We start from the raw sequence: 22,631 nt of genomic DNA, 5'->3' as shown, positions 1-22,631 counted from the left end.
TATAGGCCTACAATCTCAATTTTAAAATGTATACTGTAGAAATCATAAACCATTTTTGTCTTCCTAATTTTTATATTTCTAGTTGCGTTCTGTTCGTATATTATATGTTTATAATTAATAGTTCTCATCAAAACTTTTGAAAGGCAAAACAGTCCTCAAATCAGTCTAGATAAAAAGACTAATTAATTAAAAATGTGCTTAAACTAATCAAACACAGAACTGTAAATAAATGCATCGAGAGAAAGCTTTACATAAATGTCCATGATGTACATGTATTTTACTTTATTACTGCATGAAAGCGCTGCGGTTGATGTATACCTATCCTTTAACATCTGGGTCACGTGTGGACAAAAAAATTGTCAAATTTTCTAGGCGATCTGCCCCTTTAATTATTTCCGTGTCATCTGAAAAATCCTGTTGATATTACTTCTTTGACCCTTGTCCTTTAACATACTAAGATATAGAATGGTATTTAGCTTTATCATTTAATGTGTATCTTTTATCTGTTAAATTGCACCCATTAGGTTTACATTTCATTTATATAAAGTGATTGGAATAGTTTGCTATTTTTAACACAAACATACATACATATATGTTTCTGTTTTTAATGAGACGGGGCGAAGTGAAAAGTGAAAATGTAAATGTTTTCATTTTTATTTAAATTGTCGCGCCAAAGAATTATAAATTTTGCGCTGAGTTATCTTTCTTGACTATCATTTGGCTGCATCCGGTTCACAAGTTCATAGGTTATGTTTACAGATGTGTGGATTGATGTTGGACACCGTTATCTCAAACACCTGAAATAGGTAAGACATGTTTGAAAATGTATATTGTATTTTGTATCCTGGTTGATGTTTTTTCTTTCTTTTATAGTTAATCTAATGGATAGGCCTATATTATTGTATATGTGTATTGTACATGTGTTTGCTGAACGGTTCCTGGTATCAATCGGTGCATATTAGTTTATCACAGCGGACAGTGATAACCGGTAATGATAACTCTTGATATGATTGGGCATGTGACCGAATTATAATTCGGGGTATAGAATGTGACATTCTTTATTAGGTTTTATTGCACAATGTAGATGGTTCCAAAGGAAGGTACATGTGAGTAAAAGTTTTGGTGGAAATGATATTAATTTATAATACCGCATCAGTAGGAACAGAAACATATATACATGTACATATATATGTTTCTGGTAAGAATCATCCTCTCTTATACAAAAATTTATAAGATTTGTAAGATACATTTATATCAACAAATGACATCTTTAATTATATATTTTAAAAAAGAAACAATGAGTTATACATTTACAAAAGTTTCATTTACTTTTAATCTTGATGATTCTTAAATGTAAATTGCATCATAGTGTACAAAATCCTATGCCAAACAGGTTGACACGAAATTTATATTAAGTTGTCAGTTTTAAAGTCATTATGTGTACAGGTATGTGCAAACAATAATACCATTGCATATTGGCTACATACAATGTACACATGTATATACATGTAGCTATAAAACTGCCACCATTGGTTAATGTGTATTGTATATATACCCTATAAGAAAACCTAATACAAAAATAATTTAATTCCAGGTTCACATCAATATCACTGATGCTGTACTCTGTGATACAAGGGGAATAACCCATCACTGGACATCAAGCTCGCCATGGACAACTTTATCAGAAACTGGGTAAGGCACATAAAATACATATACATCATACATATACGTGTACGTAACATGATGACCGATCCATATATATATGCAGATACAATAAATATAGTACACTAGTTTTCTTTTGATCAGTCACACAGGTATTATCATAATTACAGCAAGGGCTCATCTTTAGGCTTAAAGTCCCGTAAATCACTGATTTGTATTGATAGCCCAATGATATACAATATCTGTAATTATAGAAAATTAACTTTTCAAATTACTTCATATCATGTTGATGATTTTTGTTATGTATTTTTTTCACTTCAGATTGGTCTGTTTATTTTGGGATCCATAAACAATCTTCCATATGTAATTGTTGTATCAGCTGCCAAAACTATCGCTGACAGGTAAATGTATACTAATGTCTTACTTGTTGTCAAAGCAAGTTTTCATGTGGTAATCATGATTACCTCCCTTACCATGCTATATCTTTATATAATAACTCAAATTTCCTAATATGATTACTTGCTTTTAATATATTAGGATATTGGAACTTGAGAGATAACAAAATTAAGTAACCATATGAACCATTGTTAAACATTCAAACCAGTCCCGTCATACCTGACTCCCATTCCTTGAAACAAAAGTTCAGTTTTAAGTCAAATTTTTTTTCTTTCGAATACATGTATAACTTATATGAAAAAGTTTGACTTAAGTCAATTTTTTACTTAAGTTTGTTTCGAGAATTTGGGGCCTGGTCATTGACTCAATCCTGCCACACAACTCCCTGCTTTCTCAAAGTGTGGATATTCTCAAAATACTCTGGCCGGGTTCAAACCCTGGACTTCTAAACACCAGTCAGATTGATGTGCATGCTCTACTGATTAAGCTGACTGCTAGTTGCCGATGTTTGTATTGGCACATGTTATCATATCTTATTGCTATTCTCTTGTGTCTTAAACTATATTGATAACTTTCTAAACATTATATTCATAAAATAAAATACAAAGGTATCAACTGATATTAATGTGTTTGACTATATATCCTGGTGTTTGATTTGACAATATATCTGGTGTTTGTTTCAGTTTTGATGAGAGGAATCATGTTTGACAATATATCTGGTGTTTGTTTCAGTTTTGATGAGAGGAATCATGTTTGACTATATATCCTGGTGTTTGTTTCAGTTTTGATGAGAGGAATCATGTTTGACAATATATCTGGTGTTTGTTTCAGTTTTGATGAGAGGAATCATGTTTGACTATATATCCTGGTGTTTGTTTCAGTTTTGATGAGGAATCATTTTGATATATATCCTGGTGTTTGTTTCAGTTTTGATGAGAGGAATCATGTTTGACTATATATCCTGGTGTTTGTTTCAGTTTTGATGAGAGGAATCATGTTTGACAATATATCTGGTGTTTGTTTCAGTTTTGATGAGAGGAATCATGTTGATATATATCTGGTGTTTGTTTTGACAATATATCTGGTGTTTGTTTCAATTTTGATGAGAGGAATCATGTTTTGACAATATATCTGGTGTTTGTTTCAGTTTTGATGAGAGGAATCATGTTTGACAATATATCTGGTGTTTGTTTCAGTTTTGATGAGAGGAATCATGTTTGACTATATATCCTGGTGTTTGTTTTGACAATATATCTGGTGTTTGTTTCAGTTCTGATGAGAGGAATCATGTTTGACAATATATCTGGTGTTTGTTTCAGTTTTGATGAGAGGAATCATGTTTGACTATATATCCTGGTATTTGTTTTGACAATATTTCTGGTGTTTGTTTCAATTTTGATGAGAGGAATCATGTTTGACTATATATCCTGGTATTTGTTTTGACAATATATCTGGTGTTTGTTTCAATTTTGATGAGAGGAATCATGTTTGACTATATATCCTGGTGTTTGTTTTGACAATATATCTGGTGTTTGTTTCAATTTTGATGAGAGGAATCATGTTTGACTATATATCCTGGTGTTTGTTTTGACAATATATCTGGTGTTTGTTTCAATTTTGATGAGAGGAATCAAGTTTGACTATATATCCTGGTGTTTGTTTCAGTTTTGATGAGAGGAATCAAGTTGGACTTGTAGTTGGAGCCAACGTCGCACTATCTGTTGTTGTCAAATGTAAGTTGATTTTTTTTCCAAGAGAAATTATCTTGTGAGTGCAAGTCTTATATATATATATATATTAATAGCCAAATATTTGTGGTAATTAACCCTTACAAAATTTAGCTAATACCATGATTGTTCTGTCATCTCTTTGTAAGCCTTGCATTATATTTTGCAAAATAGCATAGTCTGTTTGCATATAAACTTATATATATTATACCTACACTCAAGAGCAGACAACTCTCTAATATACACAGACAATTTTTATAAAGTACAAATTTATATAAAGTATATATTTAAGAGTTTCTAACTGTATATTTTTAACATTCATTATATGTATATCATTTAGGGTTGTACGTTCATTCTCCACTAAATGTACAAATTCCATTATCAATATCGGGACTTAAAAACCATGTTTGTATATCATGTTTGTTTCACACGTAAAATATATTGATTGATCTTCGAAAATAATCAAGTGTTGTTCCTCTGACCAATTAAGATTTTTGTCATCATCACATTAAATATGGCTCTCGTGACGAATTTCGACTGTCCTCTTAAGCTATAATGTATTTCATAAATCAACTGTGACTAAGGAAATGGGTAAATGTTACATTTTTTTCTATCATATCATAGATATTATCATACGCAATGATAATAGACAAGTATTGGCACACAAAATGCTTAGATATTTTTTATATAACTCATTTTATCATTGTCACAAACTATGCTGGCAGATACGTTACAAACAAATAAAATCATGTACACAATTAATGTATTATTAAATGTCCACGTTTTTTTCGTGATAATGAACTTTAATATGTATACTAACTTTTACCTTCATGACAAGGACACATCCATTAACAATTAAATGGACAGGTGCGATCTAATCTTGAAAATATACATGTTACGCAACGACATCAACAGATACGTTACTACTATGTACTTGATTACCTAAGATGCCACTTTCCCACAGAGATAAATTCACATCACAGTTTGAAAAGTATATAATACTAAGTGTTACAATGTTTGTGGTTTGGTCGACAAGTCACACGGTGTCATTTAAATGATGAGAGGGGTTAGTGTCGGTCAGTACGTTCCGACAGATACGTTATGGAAAAATACCCATATCGACAGAAATTCTCATGTTGTCATAAAACATTCGAAATTAGCTTAACCACGTGGCAAGTGTCTGAGAGTTTGTCAATAGTTTACAAGCGGGAAGATTCGTTGTGTTGCCAGTGTTGGGAAACTCGAAATAAGAAAAACCTTTACTTTCCTGTAGTATATACCTGTACATAGTAACATATATATACATTTCTGATAATAATCACATGATTTCTAACACTAGTTAGCTGTATTGATTAAGCTATTAGGTATATAATTAATTGTTAAATGTATAAATCACATCAAAATAGTAACGTATCTGGTATAAAAGATCATGTATCTGTTTGATGAAAAATGTACCGTTAACTCTAATATTTAATGTAAAACTAATAAAAATACTGTTACATCGACTAATTCAAATACATTTTATAGCCAGATATTGTTAGAATGTTTGCTATACTAATGATACGGTATTGTGATATATAAACATGAAATAACGTATCTGTTTATTTGGTAACGTACCTGTCATATTTGGTAACGGATCTGTACTTTTGTACGTAAACCTAATTTGAGTGAACTTGGTTTCATTTACAGCAATTTGTTTCAGACTAGATATGGTCAGAAAATGTAAGCTTAGGGTTGTTTGTGGCAATCAAGTATGACGGAGACTGATACGTTTCTCGGGTGAAGAAAGGCGAGGACAATGAGAATGAATTATTCCTTTTCCTCATGTCACAAAACATCAACAAAGGACAAGTGAGGTTTCGTTGGCCAATAATATCAGACGAACTGTTTATCCTGAGTTATCACATCTACCTGTCAGCCGTGCGGGTCGTTTTTTCCCAATTAAATGACAAGAACGCTGAAACCATCCGCAGTCAATGGGAATCGGTGTAGACAGATACGTTACCAATATGGTACAAACATAATCATCCCTTCATCGACGCCACTTTCAATAGTTTTGATCTATCGTTTGATAATTTCGATGTTGTAGTTTTGACTACAAGTTTTGAAGCAGATTCGTGTTATTGAATTCATTTATTTTCTAATACTTCATAAAGACATATACCAAGAGAACAGATACGTTATCGCTGCTAATTTAGGCAAAAATCATCTAAAGTATTGCAGAGAAGTGAAACCGCTGATAAGTACGTTTTCTTTGATGCATTTTGACGAATTTATGAAATAGAAAAACATAATAATCCTGTCAGATTTCTACAGTCATATATTAAGTATGTTGTAACATATACGTTACTGTTTAAAGCAGGATTTTAATGTCCTATACAGTAATTTGTGATTTATACGAATACAAAATTACTGACATGTACTGATGCAGATAAAGGTACAGTTTGATAATAAGGAAAAATATAGAAACAAAATACTTTGGTACTATTTTTATATGAAACTATTCGAACACACTTATGAATCATACAAACCAATATTCACAAATGAACTTTTCATAACTGCAATTGCAGATATAGACAAGTTGCTTTTGAGACGGACAAATGGCTTTGAATGGAAAGAAAAGTCCAAAACCAAAGCAAAAATTCAGTTAAAGTGTATATTTTGTGGCATTTCTAATGACAAACCTCAATTTAGTTCATTTTAACAAAGTCACGTATCTGTTCTTTACCAAATTATGATGGCTGACTGTAACAATTATAACTTTTCTTTGAGTAAAGATAGGAGCCAGCCCTTTTGGATTTAAAAAGTAGAGATATTTGCCAAACAAATGACAATACATAAGAACTTTGTTTTCAATTTTCATATTTTATGTTTTCATTTCTGAAAATATGCAAATTAGTGGAGAATGAACGTGTAATTATATATATACAAGTTCATGATGGTCTAGTTATTAGTTGTTCCTGTACTTACATGTAATTTGATGTTTTGATAGATTCATAAGATTAAGTTGTACTTTTTATATTTTCAGTTGGGAATACTTTTTTCTGTTTGAAGACCAAATATTGGATCCGATATGTTTTGAATGCTGTTATTATGCTGATAGGTAAGAACAACACTCTTCTTTATAGAAAATATTTCAAATTAATGTAAAAAAAAAAAAATGTGAATGGAAGAGAAAATGTGATTGTGAGGTTAACTATTAATAACTAAAAACAAATCTATTCAAGTTGTGTCACTTTATAGATATCTAAACTGTCATATATTATGTATTGTTGAAGGTCTTTTCGGAGTGGCCTATGCCTTCAGTTTTTGGTTTGCTCTAGTCTGTATTGTAAGTAGATTCAATTTCCTTTTACCTATCATTGTCTAAAATGTGTAAAAAAATATTCCCACTTCGTCCATTAAACATTTTATCTTGTAGAAGAATACTACATGTATTTTCTATTAATTAAAACCAAGAGCAGAAAAATTCATATATTTATTTGTTCAATTTCAAAAGTACCATACTGTACACATTAATCACCATTGAAAAAAATCAGCTTCTCCTTTATCTTTAAAGTTAAAAGAACATGAAAAAAAAAGTTTTTATATATCAACCCATACAAATATTGAATGTGCAAAAAACAAAACAAAAAAACTATTGTGTAGTATATTTTACTTCCATACCTTGTTTATTCCTCATCACAGGTATTCGTTGGTGCAAGTGCAGCATTTGGAGAAAAGTGAGTTAGTCAGTTATCTCAGATTATCATTTAAATTCTAAAAGACTGTTGATAAAAATTGACAATGTCAAGGTCACCTCCTCTTACTGAGTTTATATCTGAACCAGCTATTTTCAGAAATTATGGTTTATCTGTTTAATTTTGTACCCACATTTCATTAGCTCGCCTATTCGAAGAATAGGGGGAGCTAATGTTGTCACCCTGGCGTCGGCGTCAGCGTTGGCGTCCCATTTCACGTTAATGTTTTTGAGCAAGTTTCTGTTTCGTCAATTGTTTAAGCTTAAGTCATCAAAAATGTTTATGATTTTACTTTCCTAATGTGTATGGATGCTGAACGTGATAATACAACCAATTTGGGGCCCTTTACTGGCTTTAGGGTTTTTTTGAGTCTGTTAATTTGTCATATTTCCATGTTAAAGTTTTTGAGCAAGTTTCTATTTTGTCTATTGTTTAAGCTTAAGTTATCATAAATATTTATGATTTTATTTTCCTAATGTTTATGGATGCTGAACGTGATAATACAACCAATTTGGGGGCCTTTAGGGGTTTTTTGAGTCTGTTAATTTGTAATATTTCCATGTTAAAGTTTTTGAGCAAGTTTCTATTTTGTCAATTGTTTAAGCATAAGTCATCATAAATGTTTATGATTTTATTTTCCTAATGTGTATGGATGCTGAACGTGATAATACAACCAATTTGGGGCCCTTTAGGGGTTTTTTGAGTCTGTTAATTTGTCATATTTCCATGTTTAAATAGTAAATACTTGAACATCAACTTCTTCTGAATAGGCGAGCTTTGCTGTTCTCCAACAGCTCTTGTTTTTCTAAAGTAATACTTTGTTGATTCTTTTATGTTGAATATTCTGTTAAATAAATGCCTAAATCAAAGTGATAATTGATAAGGCTCCAAGTCCACATATATGTGTAGATCAGTTCACAGCTAAACTTTTATTCTTTATTTTAAAAGTACTAAAGTACAAATGTTATTTTGACAGTGTTGCCCTAGGATACCTGCGCTTGTTTCCCAGCACGTTAGTGAATGCCTGGTCGAGTGGCACTGGGATGGCCGGAGTGCTTGGAGCTGGTATTTACATCATATTTGGTAAGTCAATCACCTCAGTGTAATAATCAAATGAGCATCTTGTAATTCAGTCGAATAGGATGTGAAGTTCAGGATAAATCAAGCAAGAGATGGTTTATTAATGCATATACATTGTATATTCAATTTTAGCTCCATTATCTATACTATATTTCTGTCATTTTGAAATATAAAAAAATGTGTTTAGATTGTGAACTCCTCTTCAGCATTTCCTATTCATCTTCCTTATTAAAAAAAAAAGTTCTTATTCCATATAGAATGGATAACTAAAATATCAGATCTGTGTAAACAAATGGATGAAGATGTAAATGAATAATAAGAGGGGCAATTAGTGCTAATTTGGTACATTCTTACTGGAAGGAGGGGAGATAACTCAACTGAACATCTAGAAAAATGGGAAATAACTGCAGTTACATGTATGGGTTATTTTCTGCATTATAAGCTGCAATACCTCTTGAAGAAGGGGAGATAATTTCATGTTTTTTTTAGGTCACCTGACCATAGGTCACGGTGACCTATTGCGATAGCCTTTTGTCCGTCGACGTGCGTCGTCCGTCGTGTGTTAACTTTTTGTTGTGAACACGATAACTTGAGTAAATGTGAACCGAGATTGATGAAACTTTGTATGTTGCTTAATATTAACAAGATCTCGGACGAGTTCGAGTTTCAGGGTTGCTGGGTCAAGTTCAAGGTCACTGTTACTATTTTTAGAAAATCCCTATCAGCACTCTAGCGGCTTCATTCCTTGAGTGATTTTGATCACACTTCACACATAGACAAAGGATCATAATATCTCGGACAAGTTTGAGTGTGAAAATTGCCAGACTAAAGTCAAGGTCACTGTTACTATTTTTAGATAATTTCTTTGTCAGCACTCCGTCGTGCGTTAACTTTTTGTTGTGAACACGATAACTTGAGTAAATGTGAACCGAGATTGATGAAACTTTGTATGTTGCTTAATATTAACAAGATCTCGGACGAGTTCGAGTTTCAGGGTTGCTGGGTCAAGTTCAAGGTCACTGTTACTATTTTTAGAAAATCCCTATCAGCACTCTAGCAGGTTCATTCCTTGAGTGATTTTGATCACACTTCACACATAGACAAAGGATCATAATATCTCGGACAAGTTTGAGTGTGAAAATTGCCAGACTAAAGTCAAGGTCACTGTTACTATTTTTAGATAATTTCTTTGTCAGCACTCCGTCGTGCGTTAACTTTTTGTTGTGAACACGATAACTTGAGTAAATTTGAACCGAGATTGATGAAACTTTGTATGTAGCTTAATATTAACAAGATCTCGGACGAGTTCGAGTTTCAGGGTTGCTGGGTCAAGTTCAAGGTCACTGCTACTATTTTTAGAAAATCCCTATCAGCACTCTAGCGGCTTCATTCCTTGAGTGATTTTGATCACACTTCACACATAGACAAAGGATCATACTATCTCGGACAAGTTTGAGTGTGAAAATTGCCAGACTAAGGTCAAGGTCACTGTTACTATTTTTAGGTAATTTCTTTGTCAGCACTTCGTTGTGCGTTAACTTTTTGTTGTAAACACGATAACTTGAGTAAATTTGAACCGAGATTGATGAAACTTTGTATGTAGCTTAATATGAACAAGATCTCGGACGAGTTCGAGTTTCAGGCTTGCTGGGTCAAGTTCAAGGTCACTGCTACTATTTTTAGAAAATCCCTATCAGCACTCTAGCAGCTTCATTCTTTGAGTGATTTTGATCACACTTCACACATAGACAAAGGATCATAAATCTCGGACACAAATACAAAGGACTGAAAAAGTTTGAGTTTCAAGGTTGCAGGGTCAAGGTCAAGGTCACCGTTACTATTTTTAGAAAATCTGTTTCAGTGCTCTAGTGGCTTCATTCCTTTAGTGATTTTGATCAAACTTAACACAAATTTAAAGGACCATAATACTTTTGACAAGATACAGTTTCAGGATTGCCAGGTCAAGGTCAAGGTCACTGTTACTATTTTTAGGTCACCTGACCATACGTCACAGTGACCTACTGCAATAGTCTATTGTCCATCGTGCATTAACTTTACTTTAATACTTTGTGACCATGATGACTTGAGTAAATGTTAATCGAGGTTGATGAAACTTTGTATGTACACTGTAGCCTTATATCAACAAGATTTCGTACGAGTTCAAAAATGGGAATTATTCGACAGTAACGTACAAGTTATTGCCCTTTGTTCTAATTTTATCATTGTGCTTGTGAACAAGATAAATTTGGTAAATTTGAACTGAATTTGATGAAACTCTGTATGTAGCCTTATATCAACAAGATCTAGGATGAGTTTGAAAAAGGGAATTTTTTGACGGTAACTATATTAAAGAGTTCATGTCCTTTGTAATAATGCTATTATTGGAACTTGTGTTCTAAAGATATTGTGGTGCTTTATCAGAATTGTGAACTTTATAACCGTTGGCCTCTTTGTTTTGCCCCTGGGGAAGAGGCTAAGTTTGCTATAGTTTACATTGAATACTTCTTAGGTATATTTTGTTTATTTTCTACTGGAAATTGTTCAAACTTTTGATTCACATTATAACCACAAGAGGACATTTTGCTATTATGTCATTTTGACCCTGTCTCATCCCCAAAGGCTGAGGGGTGCAGCCCAGTGGGGTCCAAATGGCTTAAATGTTTAGGTCACCTGACAATAGGATGATAAAATTAGAAAGAAAAATAACAACCATATGTCAGTTATGATAAATTGTTTCAGTATGCAAATTCATCCAAGATCTCATTGCATACAGAGTTTCATCAACATCAGTTCATATTTACTTCAGCTTCTGTGTTGAATACAGGAGGGAAAACATTAACACACCATGTGTTAAAGTCCCTCATAGCTATTATGTTGGCCCTTAAATGACAAATTACTATTGGATGTCAGGTGACCTTTAATGCCCATGGGCCTCTTGTTCTTTGAAAGAATGAAGGATTCTGCACTTAACAGTTAGTTTTTTTTTTAAAGAAGGGGAGATAATTGCACTAAGCTTATGTCATGGCGCGGCGTCCGTCGTCCGTCGTCCGTCGTCCGTCCGTCCGTCCGTCCGTCCGTCGTCCGTCTGTCCGTCAACAATTCCTTTAAATGGCTACTAGTCATAGAGTTCTGCATGGATTGTAACCAAATTTGGCCACAAACATCCTTGGGGGAGGGGGAACAGAACTTGTATAAATTTTGGCTCTGACCCCCTGGGCAGGAGGGGCGGGGCCCAATAGGGGAAATAGAGGTAAATCCTTTAAATCGCTACTAGTCATAGAGTTCTGCATGGATTGTAACCAAATTTGGCCACAAACATCCTTGGGGAAGGGGGAACAGAACTTGTATAAATTTTGGCTCTGACCCCCCGGGGGCAGGAGGGGCGGGGCCCAATAGGGGAAATAGAGGTAAATCCTTTAAATCGCTACTAGTCATAGAGTTCTGCATGGATTGTAACCAAATTTGGCCACAAACATCCTTGGGGGAGGGGGAACAGAACTTGTATAAATTTTGGCTCTGACCCCCCGGGGGCAGGAGGGGCGGGGCCCAATAGGGGAAATAGAGGTAAATCCTATAAATCGCTACTTGTCCTAGAGTTCTGCATGGATTGTAACCAAAATTGGCCACAAACATCCTTGGGGGAAGGGGAACAGAGCTTGTATAAATTTTGTCTCTGACCCCCCGGGGGCAGGAGGGGCGGGGCCCAATAGGGGAAATAGAGGTAAATCCTATAAATCGCTACTTGTCCTAGAGTTTTGCATGGATTGTAACCAAATTTGGCCACAAACATCCTTGGGGAAAGGGGAACAGAACTTGTATAAATTTTGGCTCTGACCCCCTGGGGGCAGGAGGGGCAGGGCCCAATAGGGGAAATAGAGGTTAAATCCTATAAATCGCCACTTGTCCTAGAGTTCTGCATGGATTGTAACCAAATTTGGCCACAAACATCCTTTTTGGAAGGGAAACAGAACTTGTATAAATTTTGGCTCTTACCCCCCAGGGGCAGTAGAGGTGTGGCCCAATATGGGAAATCGGAGGTAAATATTCAAATTCCTTCAGAAAAGAAACAATGAACCTGTATTCAGAACATGACTTGGCATTACAAACCAGGTGAGCGATACAGGCCCTCTGGGCCTCTTGTTTTAAAGAAGGGGAGATAATTGCACTAATGCCCATTTTCTTCTGGAAGAATGGAAGAAGACAGAAAATTTTACTACAAGCTTCTACAATGTTTATTTTTTTCCGAATTCGAACATTTCAGGTTGTGTGGTAGGAGCTGGTGGTGAAAACACAGAAAAACTGAAAAGTCTAACAAAGTAAGTATGAGGCTATACAATATGCATCCTCGATACTCCAGGGGTTCCAATCACTTACGATCTCTACACCCATGGACTATCTCATAGCTATATATAGTAAAACTTAAAACTTGAGGCTAAAAGAACAGGACAGGTAATTTAGTCTTTTGATGCACATCAACACAGCCGTATAATGGTACACTATAGTTGACTGTGTAGCTTTGAAGTTGGGTGTCGCTCTCTCTGTAATCTTCAAAGGAAAATTTTTCAGGCCTGTGATTGGTTCAGATTTGTTTCCCTGAGCTGCCTATTAGATAGTCTAGGGGTGTAAAGATTGTATGCGATCGGAACCTCTGGAGTATCGAGGATGTACAATATGAAATCAAATGTACTGTTTTTATATAAAATTAGCTTGATTTAAAGCTAAAAATATACAGATAAACAGGTAACAATACAATACATTATTTTCCACACAGATATGCATTCCTGTTGACGACCCCATTTGTAGTTCTATACATGATCAGTTATTTCTTCATCATTAAACCTCCTCGTTCAGAGGATGAAGTCGAGGATGTACCACCACAGTCAGGGAATGTACAGGACAGTGGGGAGGAAGGGGAAACGGGAGAGGATCGAAGACCACTGATGCATGACGCAGTCAGTGGAGATGAACAGGTGTTTGAAGGTCAGTAAATATATCCACGAAACACTTATTTAACCTAAACAAAGCTTAGTTACATAGAATTGGTGTTAGATTAAATTACTGTTAATTCTATGGTTTGTGTTATCAAAAAGTTGATTACTTGTTAAACTAGATCTATTTCTTACCTAGGAAATCGGCATGATTCATATTGTAAACTATTTTAAGTAAATAAATGAGGCTTTGTATAATCTGACAGCTCCAGCAGAACGTCTGAAGACCTATGAGGAGCCGATGTGTCGAAAAATCTTCAGGTGCTTCAAGATAACATCCTGGCTATCTTTTAATGTTAGTATCATCTTAACTTTATTCTTTAATTTTGTTTTATAATATGTTATTTTCTGTATATGGGTCATTTACAGCAATGTTATCCTTCACTCACCTCCTTTATGTGGTAGCCGTCTGCTTATGTCCTGACGTTAATGACATGAAATATTCCTTTTCTTACTCCCAACAGACAGATAGTAACTGATAACTAAAGTTAACTCCTTTTTGTTGCTTTCAGCCACTGAGAAACAAAGGATACTACATACAAATTGATATTTATTTCTAGTTGTGTGCTGTGTACCTGTTTGAGTACATCGTACAGGGATGTGCTGCAAAAGTCAGACCTAAATCGGAGTACAATATTGGTTGTCCTGAGCTGTATGCAGCCCTATCTCTATGTTACCAGGTAAGCTATCCTCTGTTTCTATAAGATCTTTTTGATCTTTACAACCCTTGGCCTTATAATCTTTTGATTTATCTGTCTGTGACCCCTTTGACCTTACTGTTCCTCCATTAGTACACTGGTGACATCCAGTTTAGACATATTACACTGTATTTAACTAATTGCTGAATAACAGCACCAGTCATTTCAGGACAGGTCAGGCTTAGGGGTATTCATTGTTCCTGTATTTCACTGTCCAACTATTACAACCATATACATTGTAGTTGGAATGTCTAGGAACACTTTAACACTTTTATGGGGCCAAGTGGTTAAGATGTCCCAACATATTACCACAAGCCCTCCGCCTCTGGGATGCAGGTTTGAATACCTTGTGGGGCAGTTTCTTGGTACTGACCGCTGGTCGATGGTTTTTCTCCAGGTTCTGCGGCTTTCCTCCACCATCAAACCTGGCACGTCTTTACATGACCCTGGCTGTTAATAGGACTTTAAACTAATAAAAACCTTAGCAGTGTCAATTTTGTTATCTGCAGCCTTTGACCTTGTAAGTAGCTATATTGCTACCTTTTATGTTTTGTATTGGCCTTGTTATCTGCAAACTTACACTATTTGACCTTGTAATAAATTACCTTACAAACTTTTAAGTTATTGTCTGAGCTAGATCCCACGCCGGTAGGTATCCATTATGATGTCATTATTTTTAGCTCAGTCGACATCATTTTCTCCTAAATGACAAGATGATAAAAAAATCATCGAGTAGCAGCCGGCCTCCCAAAGTAATTACGAGGACCCAGGGTTGAATGAGCCCCCAAACAAGGGTCTAGAGCCTACAAATGAGACTTTGGAGGGTGTGGGGCACCCCAGTACAAGTCTTACGGAGTGGGAATTACCGTCAGGTCAGATATGCCTCAAATCCAAGCTCTTGAGGGAAGTTAATAAAGACTTAACACGTAATGATTCTGGAGCCAGGGCATTGCTGCAGGCCATTTCATACTCCATCATGATTGTATCGTACATGGACAAGTCTTGAGGTAATGTGCTGTACAACAAGCCAGCTGTCTGGCACTAGCCAGTGTCTTTATGACTATGGCTGATGTTACATCTCGCATAATGGTAAACTCGACTCTGGGTCGCCGTAAACTTTATCTGAATGAGGTAAATTTTGTCAACAAGGCGACACAAAGCCGTCTTTTGTTTCTTCCTACCACAAATCCAGAGTTATTTTCTGGGAAGTATTTTGATGTGTTGCACTCGGCCACAGAGAACATATATGTACTCGACGCTAAGGAGACACAGAATGCTATGAAGCATGGCAAGCGTCAAAGAGAGGATCAGAAGTCTAGGAGTGGAGCACCACCTACGAAAGTTAGTAAACAGTCTGTGCCTAGACAGCGTCAGTCGAGTTAGAGTACCACAGCATCAACAGGGACTCAATAGGCAACAGGAGGAGAGACACTCAGCAAGAACCTTTCCAGGGAAAGGGCAGATGATCCTTTCTGAGGCCGGGAAAGGGCCAGGGTCCAAACTCCTTTCGGTCTCGACCATAGCTTCCAAGATTCTGTCACAGCAAGTAGGCGCCAGAATCCAGCAGTTTTGTCGAAAATGGAGGCAGATTACGGACGACAAGTGAATGAGGAGCACTAACCAGGTAGGATTGAAACTCCAATTCATCAAGATTCCTGCAGATACAGGCATCAAGCAGACAAGCGTTCAAGGCAAGGGAGCCTTACAACAAGTGATTTTACAGGAAGTAGAAAGCCGTTTAGAAAAAGGTGCTATAGATATGTTCCCGAGGACGAGGTCGGTTCCTGGTTTTACAGTACGTTTTTTGTGGTTCAAAAGCGAAACGGCACGTTTCGGCCAATTATAAACATCCTAAATCAGTTTTTGGAGAAAGTTCTTTTCAAGATGGAAATATTACAGATAGTAATCAACGCGTTGCAGAGAGGGGATTGGCGCGTTGCAGAGAGGGGATGGGGTCGCCTATCTCGATCTTCAAGACGCATATCTGCATGTTCTGTTCCAGTGCACCCAGCCTTCCGCCGATTTCTTCAGTTTTGTGTGGACGGCAGACACCTACAGTTTGCTGCAATGCCGTTCGGCCTCAGCTCAGCTCCACAGGTATTCACCAAGTTGAAGGGAGTTTTTGCGGCATGACTTCGCCAGGATCAGTATCATTTGTTTCAGTTTCAATATCTAGGCGACTAGTTGGTGAAGGGATGGAATCCAGAAATAGTAAAAAGATCACTGCGAGCTACTGTGATGTTGGTCAAAAAGGTTAGGACTTCTGATCAATCAGAAGAAGTCAGTTTTATATCCAACCCAGACTATAACTCATCTTACTTTTATATCCCACCCAGACTATAACTCATCTTGGCGTAGACGTTTGCTAAGAAGGTATTACCAGGCCAACTTTAAAAAGTTGAGACTATCCATACTCTGGTCAGATAGATAGAGCAGGCAAAGTTGGTATCAGCACAGGAAGTGCTGCGCTTGCTGGGCCAGATGGCAGCATGTATATTTCTGGTTCCTATGGGATGCCTCCAGTGACGAAGCCATTGCAGGAAGCTTTAAGATGGCGGAAGTCTCGGGCAATTCTTTTGAAGAGCATGAGCCTACGGACCCCACTGATTGAGACCATACGGATGGAAGCCAGACATCACATTAATTGGTTAGAAATGAAAGCCGTCCTACTAACGTTAAAAGGGTTTCATTCCTATGTGATTTGACAGTCTGTCAGACTGAGATGCGACAACTCAACAGTAGTCAGTTATATCAACAAACAGGAGTGGGGACTCATTCTCCAGATCTTTGTTACTTGACATTGGATATTCTTTTTTATGGTGCGAGGAGAATCAGTTTCAATTAAAAGCAGCTCATATTCCGGGGAGAAAGAATGTTTTGGCGGATTCGCTTTTCAAGGGACGAACGGTTCAGGCCACGTAATGGTCCCCATGTCAGGAAGTGTGCAATCTCATGTTTCATGTTTTGGGACAACCTCATATCGATCTCTTTGCGACAAAGGAGAACAAGTTGCGACCAGTTTTCTGTTGCCCGTTTCCAGATGAGGCAGCATGGACGGTGGATGCACTGTCAGTTCCATGGGGAGGAATGTTTGCTTACGCATTCCCTCTAATAGGGTTGATTCCCCAGGTTCTGCGGAAGGTAACATAAGAGGATTATGTGGTCCTTCTAGTAGCTCCGGGATGGCCACATCAATCGCGGTATCCACAGCTTCTCGAACTTCTAGTGGATTATCCAAGGGGATTACCTCTTCACGAGTTGCTGCTGACACAGCAAACAGCTAGACTAATACATCCAGATCCGGGGATGTTTCGACTGACCGTATGGAAAGAGTCAAGCAGGCTTATGCTACAAAGATATTTTCGCAGGAGGTTTTTCAAGCAATCTCTGCATCTACGAACTTCTACACAGGCAATCTTTAATGCCAGAATCAGATGCAACAACAGCTGAATTGAGGAAAGGCAGATTGATGCACGTAACACAACTGTAAGTGATATAGCAGAATTTCTGTTACACCTTCATCATAAGAACGCTTATTAGGTTTCTATATTAGCTGGTTATAGATCAGCGGTTGGAGTTATTCACATAGAAGCTATTGGTACAAATAGAGATTTAGGGATCTTTTTATAGCATACCAGAGGCTCGATTCTTGTTTCAATTTTTTTCTTGTTTGCCACTTGTTTTGCTGAAACTTACAGAATCACCATTTGAACCTCTAGAAAAAGCCCCGTTGAAATGGCTTACTTTGAAAACAGTTTTTTCTGTTTACGGTTGCTTCTTCTGCGCCTAGAGCTAGCGAGTTAATACGTTATCAGCGGAGAGAAATCATATCCATAAGGAGGTGCGTTTGTTGTCTAACAGACAAATTTTGGCTAAGAATCGAAGTCTTGGAAACCATGGGAGGTATTTTTACTTCGAAAGTTTACAGCTTATGCGACAGAGGAGGCAGATCTGAAGTTGTGTCCATATCGGGCATTGAGACTTTTTCAATAGGTAAAAGTCTATTAGAGGCGATAAGATACGTCTTTTCCTTACAGACCAATGTGGTAACCACAAGGATGCATCAAAGGACTCGTTGGATCGTTTCAGTTGTGAGATTTTGTTACGAGTCCACAGAAGGGAGGCACATACAGCTGGCTAGAGCACACGATACTCGTCGGTAAGCCAACGAATAGGGTTGGTAAACCGGAGGAATTGCCTAATGTTTGACTCACGCAGGTAGGTATGGTGACCTCGTTTACCTACAAAAAATCCATAATTCTTTTGTTTGACCTTTGACATTGTCGGTGATTATACATTCTTTTTTCTTTATTTTTTCACATTATGATCTGGGTTTCTTTTTTATTTGCTGAATTAGATGTGCAGTCTGTGCCATAAATTGTATTTTGTAATTCTTGTATATTTCACATGTTATATAGACCATATACATGTACAGGTGTCAGTACATCTTATCAAGACTATCGACATACAAATTTATTTTATTTGTTATAGGCTGGAGTGTTTGTGTCCAGATCATCTGTCCAGTTGTTACGCATACAGAGAGTAGAAGTACTGACCATTCTACAAGGAATTAACATGTTTATATGGTTGTTTGATGTACATGTAAGTACTCCCTACAATACCTGCCTGGTGTCACGGCTGTCCCTCCGGCGATATTTGCTTAATGTCACATTTGTTTGATATACATGTACACTGTAAGATTTGCTTGGTGTTACGGTTTCTTGATGTGCATGTAAGTTCCCTTTGCAATATTTGCTTGGTGTCATGGTTTTTTATGTATGTGTAAGTTCCCTTGTAATATTTGCTTGTGCCTTTGACAGCATGCTTCATTGAGTTGACACTGTAAAAGGAACATGAGTTCCAGTTTTTACCAAAGGGCATAATTAGCATACTCACACTTATTAAATGTAACACGTTTATATAGGGAAGGCTTATTAAACTACCTTAATTCTTATTAGGTTACCTAACAGGTATGTGAAATCAGCTCAGACATTTTTTCTCATTTGGTTGTATTCTTTGTTCTTTCAGTACAAGTTCATGCCAACCTCCATTTTGCCTGCTGTAATGATATATGTTGGTCTGCTTGGTGGCGCCTCCTATGTAAATATATTTTACCGATTACTTCACGACGACATCTACCCAGACAAGGACAGAGAACTCTGTATAAACATAGTGGCTATCTTCATCACGCTAGGTACGTATCTACATAACATTTGGCCGAAATAGTGGTAACGATGATATTTATGTTCTTGATAGTGTTACCTCAATAGCACCCAACATTTCACACTTGTCTTTGCTTTTTATCTCTTTTATCATTATAAGTAATTTTATAGTTATTAATTTATTTTAGAAACGTGTATCGTTCTTGTTTAAAAGATCCTGTTTATTAGCCAACCACCATTAGATGGTGGACTATTCAAATCGCTTTTCGTCCGTGGTCCGTCATCCGTCAGTCCTTCCGTACATGTATCATTCTTGTTTAAAAGATCCAGTTTATTGAAACAATAGAGTTTACATATATGTATTCTGGTTTTAATATCCTAATATTGTTGGGGGAAATGTATAAATTCTAGCATTATGGTAGGTGGTTAATTTCCCTAATAATCTAGATGCTCTATGGTTATAATCCTGATCACATTAGACTTTGAATAATAAATGGATCATTATATTTAAGATCGTAAACCAACAATGAAAAAGTGCTATTAATATCCATTTTGTGTATTATTACCACCTAGGGAGGAGGGAGTCTTATCGGAAAAAAAACATTTTATTCAGTAGCATGTTTCTATGTTTATTCCATCTTTGCATAGAAAAGAGTTATCTGCCCTTGTATTTAGCTATATATTGTTACGTCATGGGTTTGAGAGCATAATGTCATAAACCGTGTTTATTACTCTCTCAAAAAATGACGTCACAATTGATACCTTCCCGCAATAGAGATACCTCTGAAATATGCAAAAACGGAATACATAAATTAAAATCTGTTTTTTTTTTATTTTACAGGTATCGTATTAGGAACTGTTTCGGAAACAATTCTTTTCAACACCGTCCTCAAATCTGACTAAAATGAAGGATTATTTAATTATAAACCTTTAATGTATCTGTGATATATAGAACCCACCTTCCTTAATAGTCCAGTGATGGAATATCCATGAGTTTACTGGAACTTTTAGCTATGTTTCAGGAATCATGAACATTTTTAACACAATTAAGCTGTAGAGATGGACAAGTGCAATAACATTTTACCTGAACATATTTTTACCTTAACATAGGTATGTGCTTATTATAGAATGCAATTAGTTTATATCGTGTTTTTAAGGTTAGATCTAGTACTTAAGTTTATGTTAATTACTTAAGGTTTAATCAAGTACTTGTGATTACTTGAGGCCAAAGTTTCATTCATGAATAGTCTCTAACTGGGTCCAAAGTTTCACGAATATTCCTTAAATAATTCATAGCATTGCAGAAGTTAAGGAAAACCCCTTAGTTAAGAAACCTTCCTTAAAATACGTGTATGTAAAACATGTTTTGCTATGGAAATTTTTCTATTAACTTCTTATATTGAAGGAATGTTCATGGAGCTGGATTATGAAGAAAACTGATATATAAACTTACAAACATATATAATATAAGAATAAAGTAAAGTAAAAGAACGTCTGTAATGGTTTCCTATGGGCAATTATAAGTCAAGAAATTTTCATTGGTTAAAGAATTGTTCGTGAAACTGGCACCACTAGTAGTCTGTGCTATGTATGTGTGTCATTTACCAATCAGAGCGAGTAAAATATATATAACTGTGATATGTCATTGTGCTGTTGATCCCCCTTCCTCACGGCGACCTTATTTCAGGTTCATACGTCCAATGTCATTTTCACTGTGGAATTTAATTCCGCGGATTACATTGTACAAGTAAAATGTACTTGTACTTTAGTTGACTATATGATACATTTTCATGGCATACTTACGGCCTGCAAAATTATAGAATTTAAATCACAAACGAAAATCAGTTGGTTGACGGTATTGTAGACGTTGTCTCCCCTCCATCTCTCTGTTAAAGGATGTATTCTACATGTCTGTGCTAGAGTCAATGGTTGACGGTATTGTAGACTTTGTCTCCCCTCCATCTCTCTGTTAAAGGATGTATTCTACATGTCTGTGCTGGAGTCAATGGTTGACGGTATTGTAGACATTGTCTCCCCTCCATCTCTCTGTTAAAGGATGTATTCTACATGTCTGTGCTAGAGTCAATGGTTGACGGTATTGTAGACATTGTCTCCCCTCCATCTCTCTGTTAAAGGATGTATTCTACATGTCTGTGCTGGAGTCAATGGTTGACGGTATTGTAGACATTGTCTCCCCTCCATCTCTCTGTTAAAGGATGTATTCTACATGTCTGTGCTGGAGTCAATGGTTGACGGTATTGTAGACGTTGTCTCCCCTCCATCTCTCTGTTAAAGGATGTATTCTACATGTCTGTGCTGGAGTCAATGGTTGACGGTATTGTAGACGTTGTCTCCCCTCCATCTCGCTGTTAAAGGATGTATTCTACATGTCTGTGCTGGAGTCAATGATTGACGTTCAGACGTTCTCTACTGGGACCGTGCAATATTATTAAGTCTCCTCTATTTCAAGGCCATTCACCGGGAAGAAATGTTTTATTTTTCTTATATATTGATGAGAGTTGTCTGCAGACGGCTACACACGTTATATAAACTTGGAAATGAAGAGTGTAAAATATCACAATTGAATCAGTTGTGAAGCAATTGCTTTTAGACATTTTTTTCTATTGTTTTATTAAAAAGAAACCAATGATTCATGCAATATTCCATTGTGATATCGACGTGTAAAGCGACACCTAGAGTATGTGTTGATGGTGTGTACTGGTGTCGACGATATAACATCTGCATAGCGACACCTCTATGACGTGAGAAACGGAATCAAAACTCCCCACGTTACATATCAGTTCTTGTTAGTTATATAATCGCGAACATCAATTTGCAAATTAATATTGGTTATGTAATACTGTGAAAGTATAAAATGATACATCAAGTTTTGTCTCGTTTGTCTTATTGTCATTTTCCCTGGAGTGCTGCGAAGTTGTGAAGTTATAGAACCAATATCACATAATAGACATGTACGAGTGGAAACTCATAAAACATTTGTTATTCAGCTTCACATTATCTGCATTAATTACTAATAATTAGAACTGACACACAATAGTTCATAATACTCTACGCTTAATTTACACTATATGCGAAACCGTATGAGTTTGTCAAACTGTCATTTCTAATCGGTTTATAAATAGAAATTGTTACAGTAGTGTTTGTATATGACTTGCAA

At 36.1% G+C, this 22,631-nt stretch overlaps 1 protein-coding gene across 5 annotated transcripts; it reads left to right on the top strand.

The window, feature by feature from the left end:
* Window positions 1-691: 691 nt before the first annotated feature.
* Window positions 692-22,341, top strand: LOC138329049 (battenin-like). 5 transcript variants are annotated; one of them, XM_069275761.1, is made up of 15 exons: window positions 692-806; window positions 1,595-1,692; window positions 1,984-2,063; window positions 3,724-3,791; window positions 6,814-6,888; window positions 7,064-7,116; window positions 7,473-7,507; window positions 8,502-8,608; window positions 12,867-12,921; window positions 13,377-13,585; window positions 13,800-13,888; window positions 14,154-14,273; window positions 18,783-18,893; window positions 19,320-19,485; window positions 20,295-22,341. In XM_069275761.1, the coding sequence occupies exons 2-15, from the start codon at window positions 1,669-1,671 to the stop codon at window positions 20,354-20,356; spliced, it is 1,254 nt and encodes a 417-aa protein (XP_069131862.1). In that variant the 5' UTR covers window positions 692-806; window positions 1,595-1,668; the 3' UTR covers window positions 20,357-22,341. The 5 variants fall into 5 exon arrangements, with proteins under 5 accessions (XP_069131862.1, XP_069131867.1, XP_069131866.1 ...); XM_069275765.1 differs by lacking the exon at window positions 692-806 and adding an exon at window positions 891-988; XM_069275762.1 differs by lacking the exon at window positions 692-806 and adding an exon at window positions 972-1,106.
* Window positions 22,342-22,631: the final 290 nt, after the last annotated feature.

Source organism: Argopecten irradians, chromosome 8 (genome assembly GCF_041381155.1).
Source record: "Argopecten irradians isolate NY chromosome 8, Ai_NY, whole genome shotgun sequence".
Classification (NCBI taxonomy): domain Eukaryota; kingdom Metazoa; phylum Mollusca; class Bivalvia; order Pectinida; family Pectinidae; genus Argopecten; species Argopecten irradians.
The sequence above is the reverse complement of the archived record's forward strand: the minus strand, read 5'-3'. Positions and strand labels throughout refer to the sequence as shown.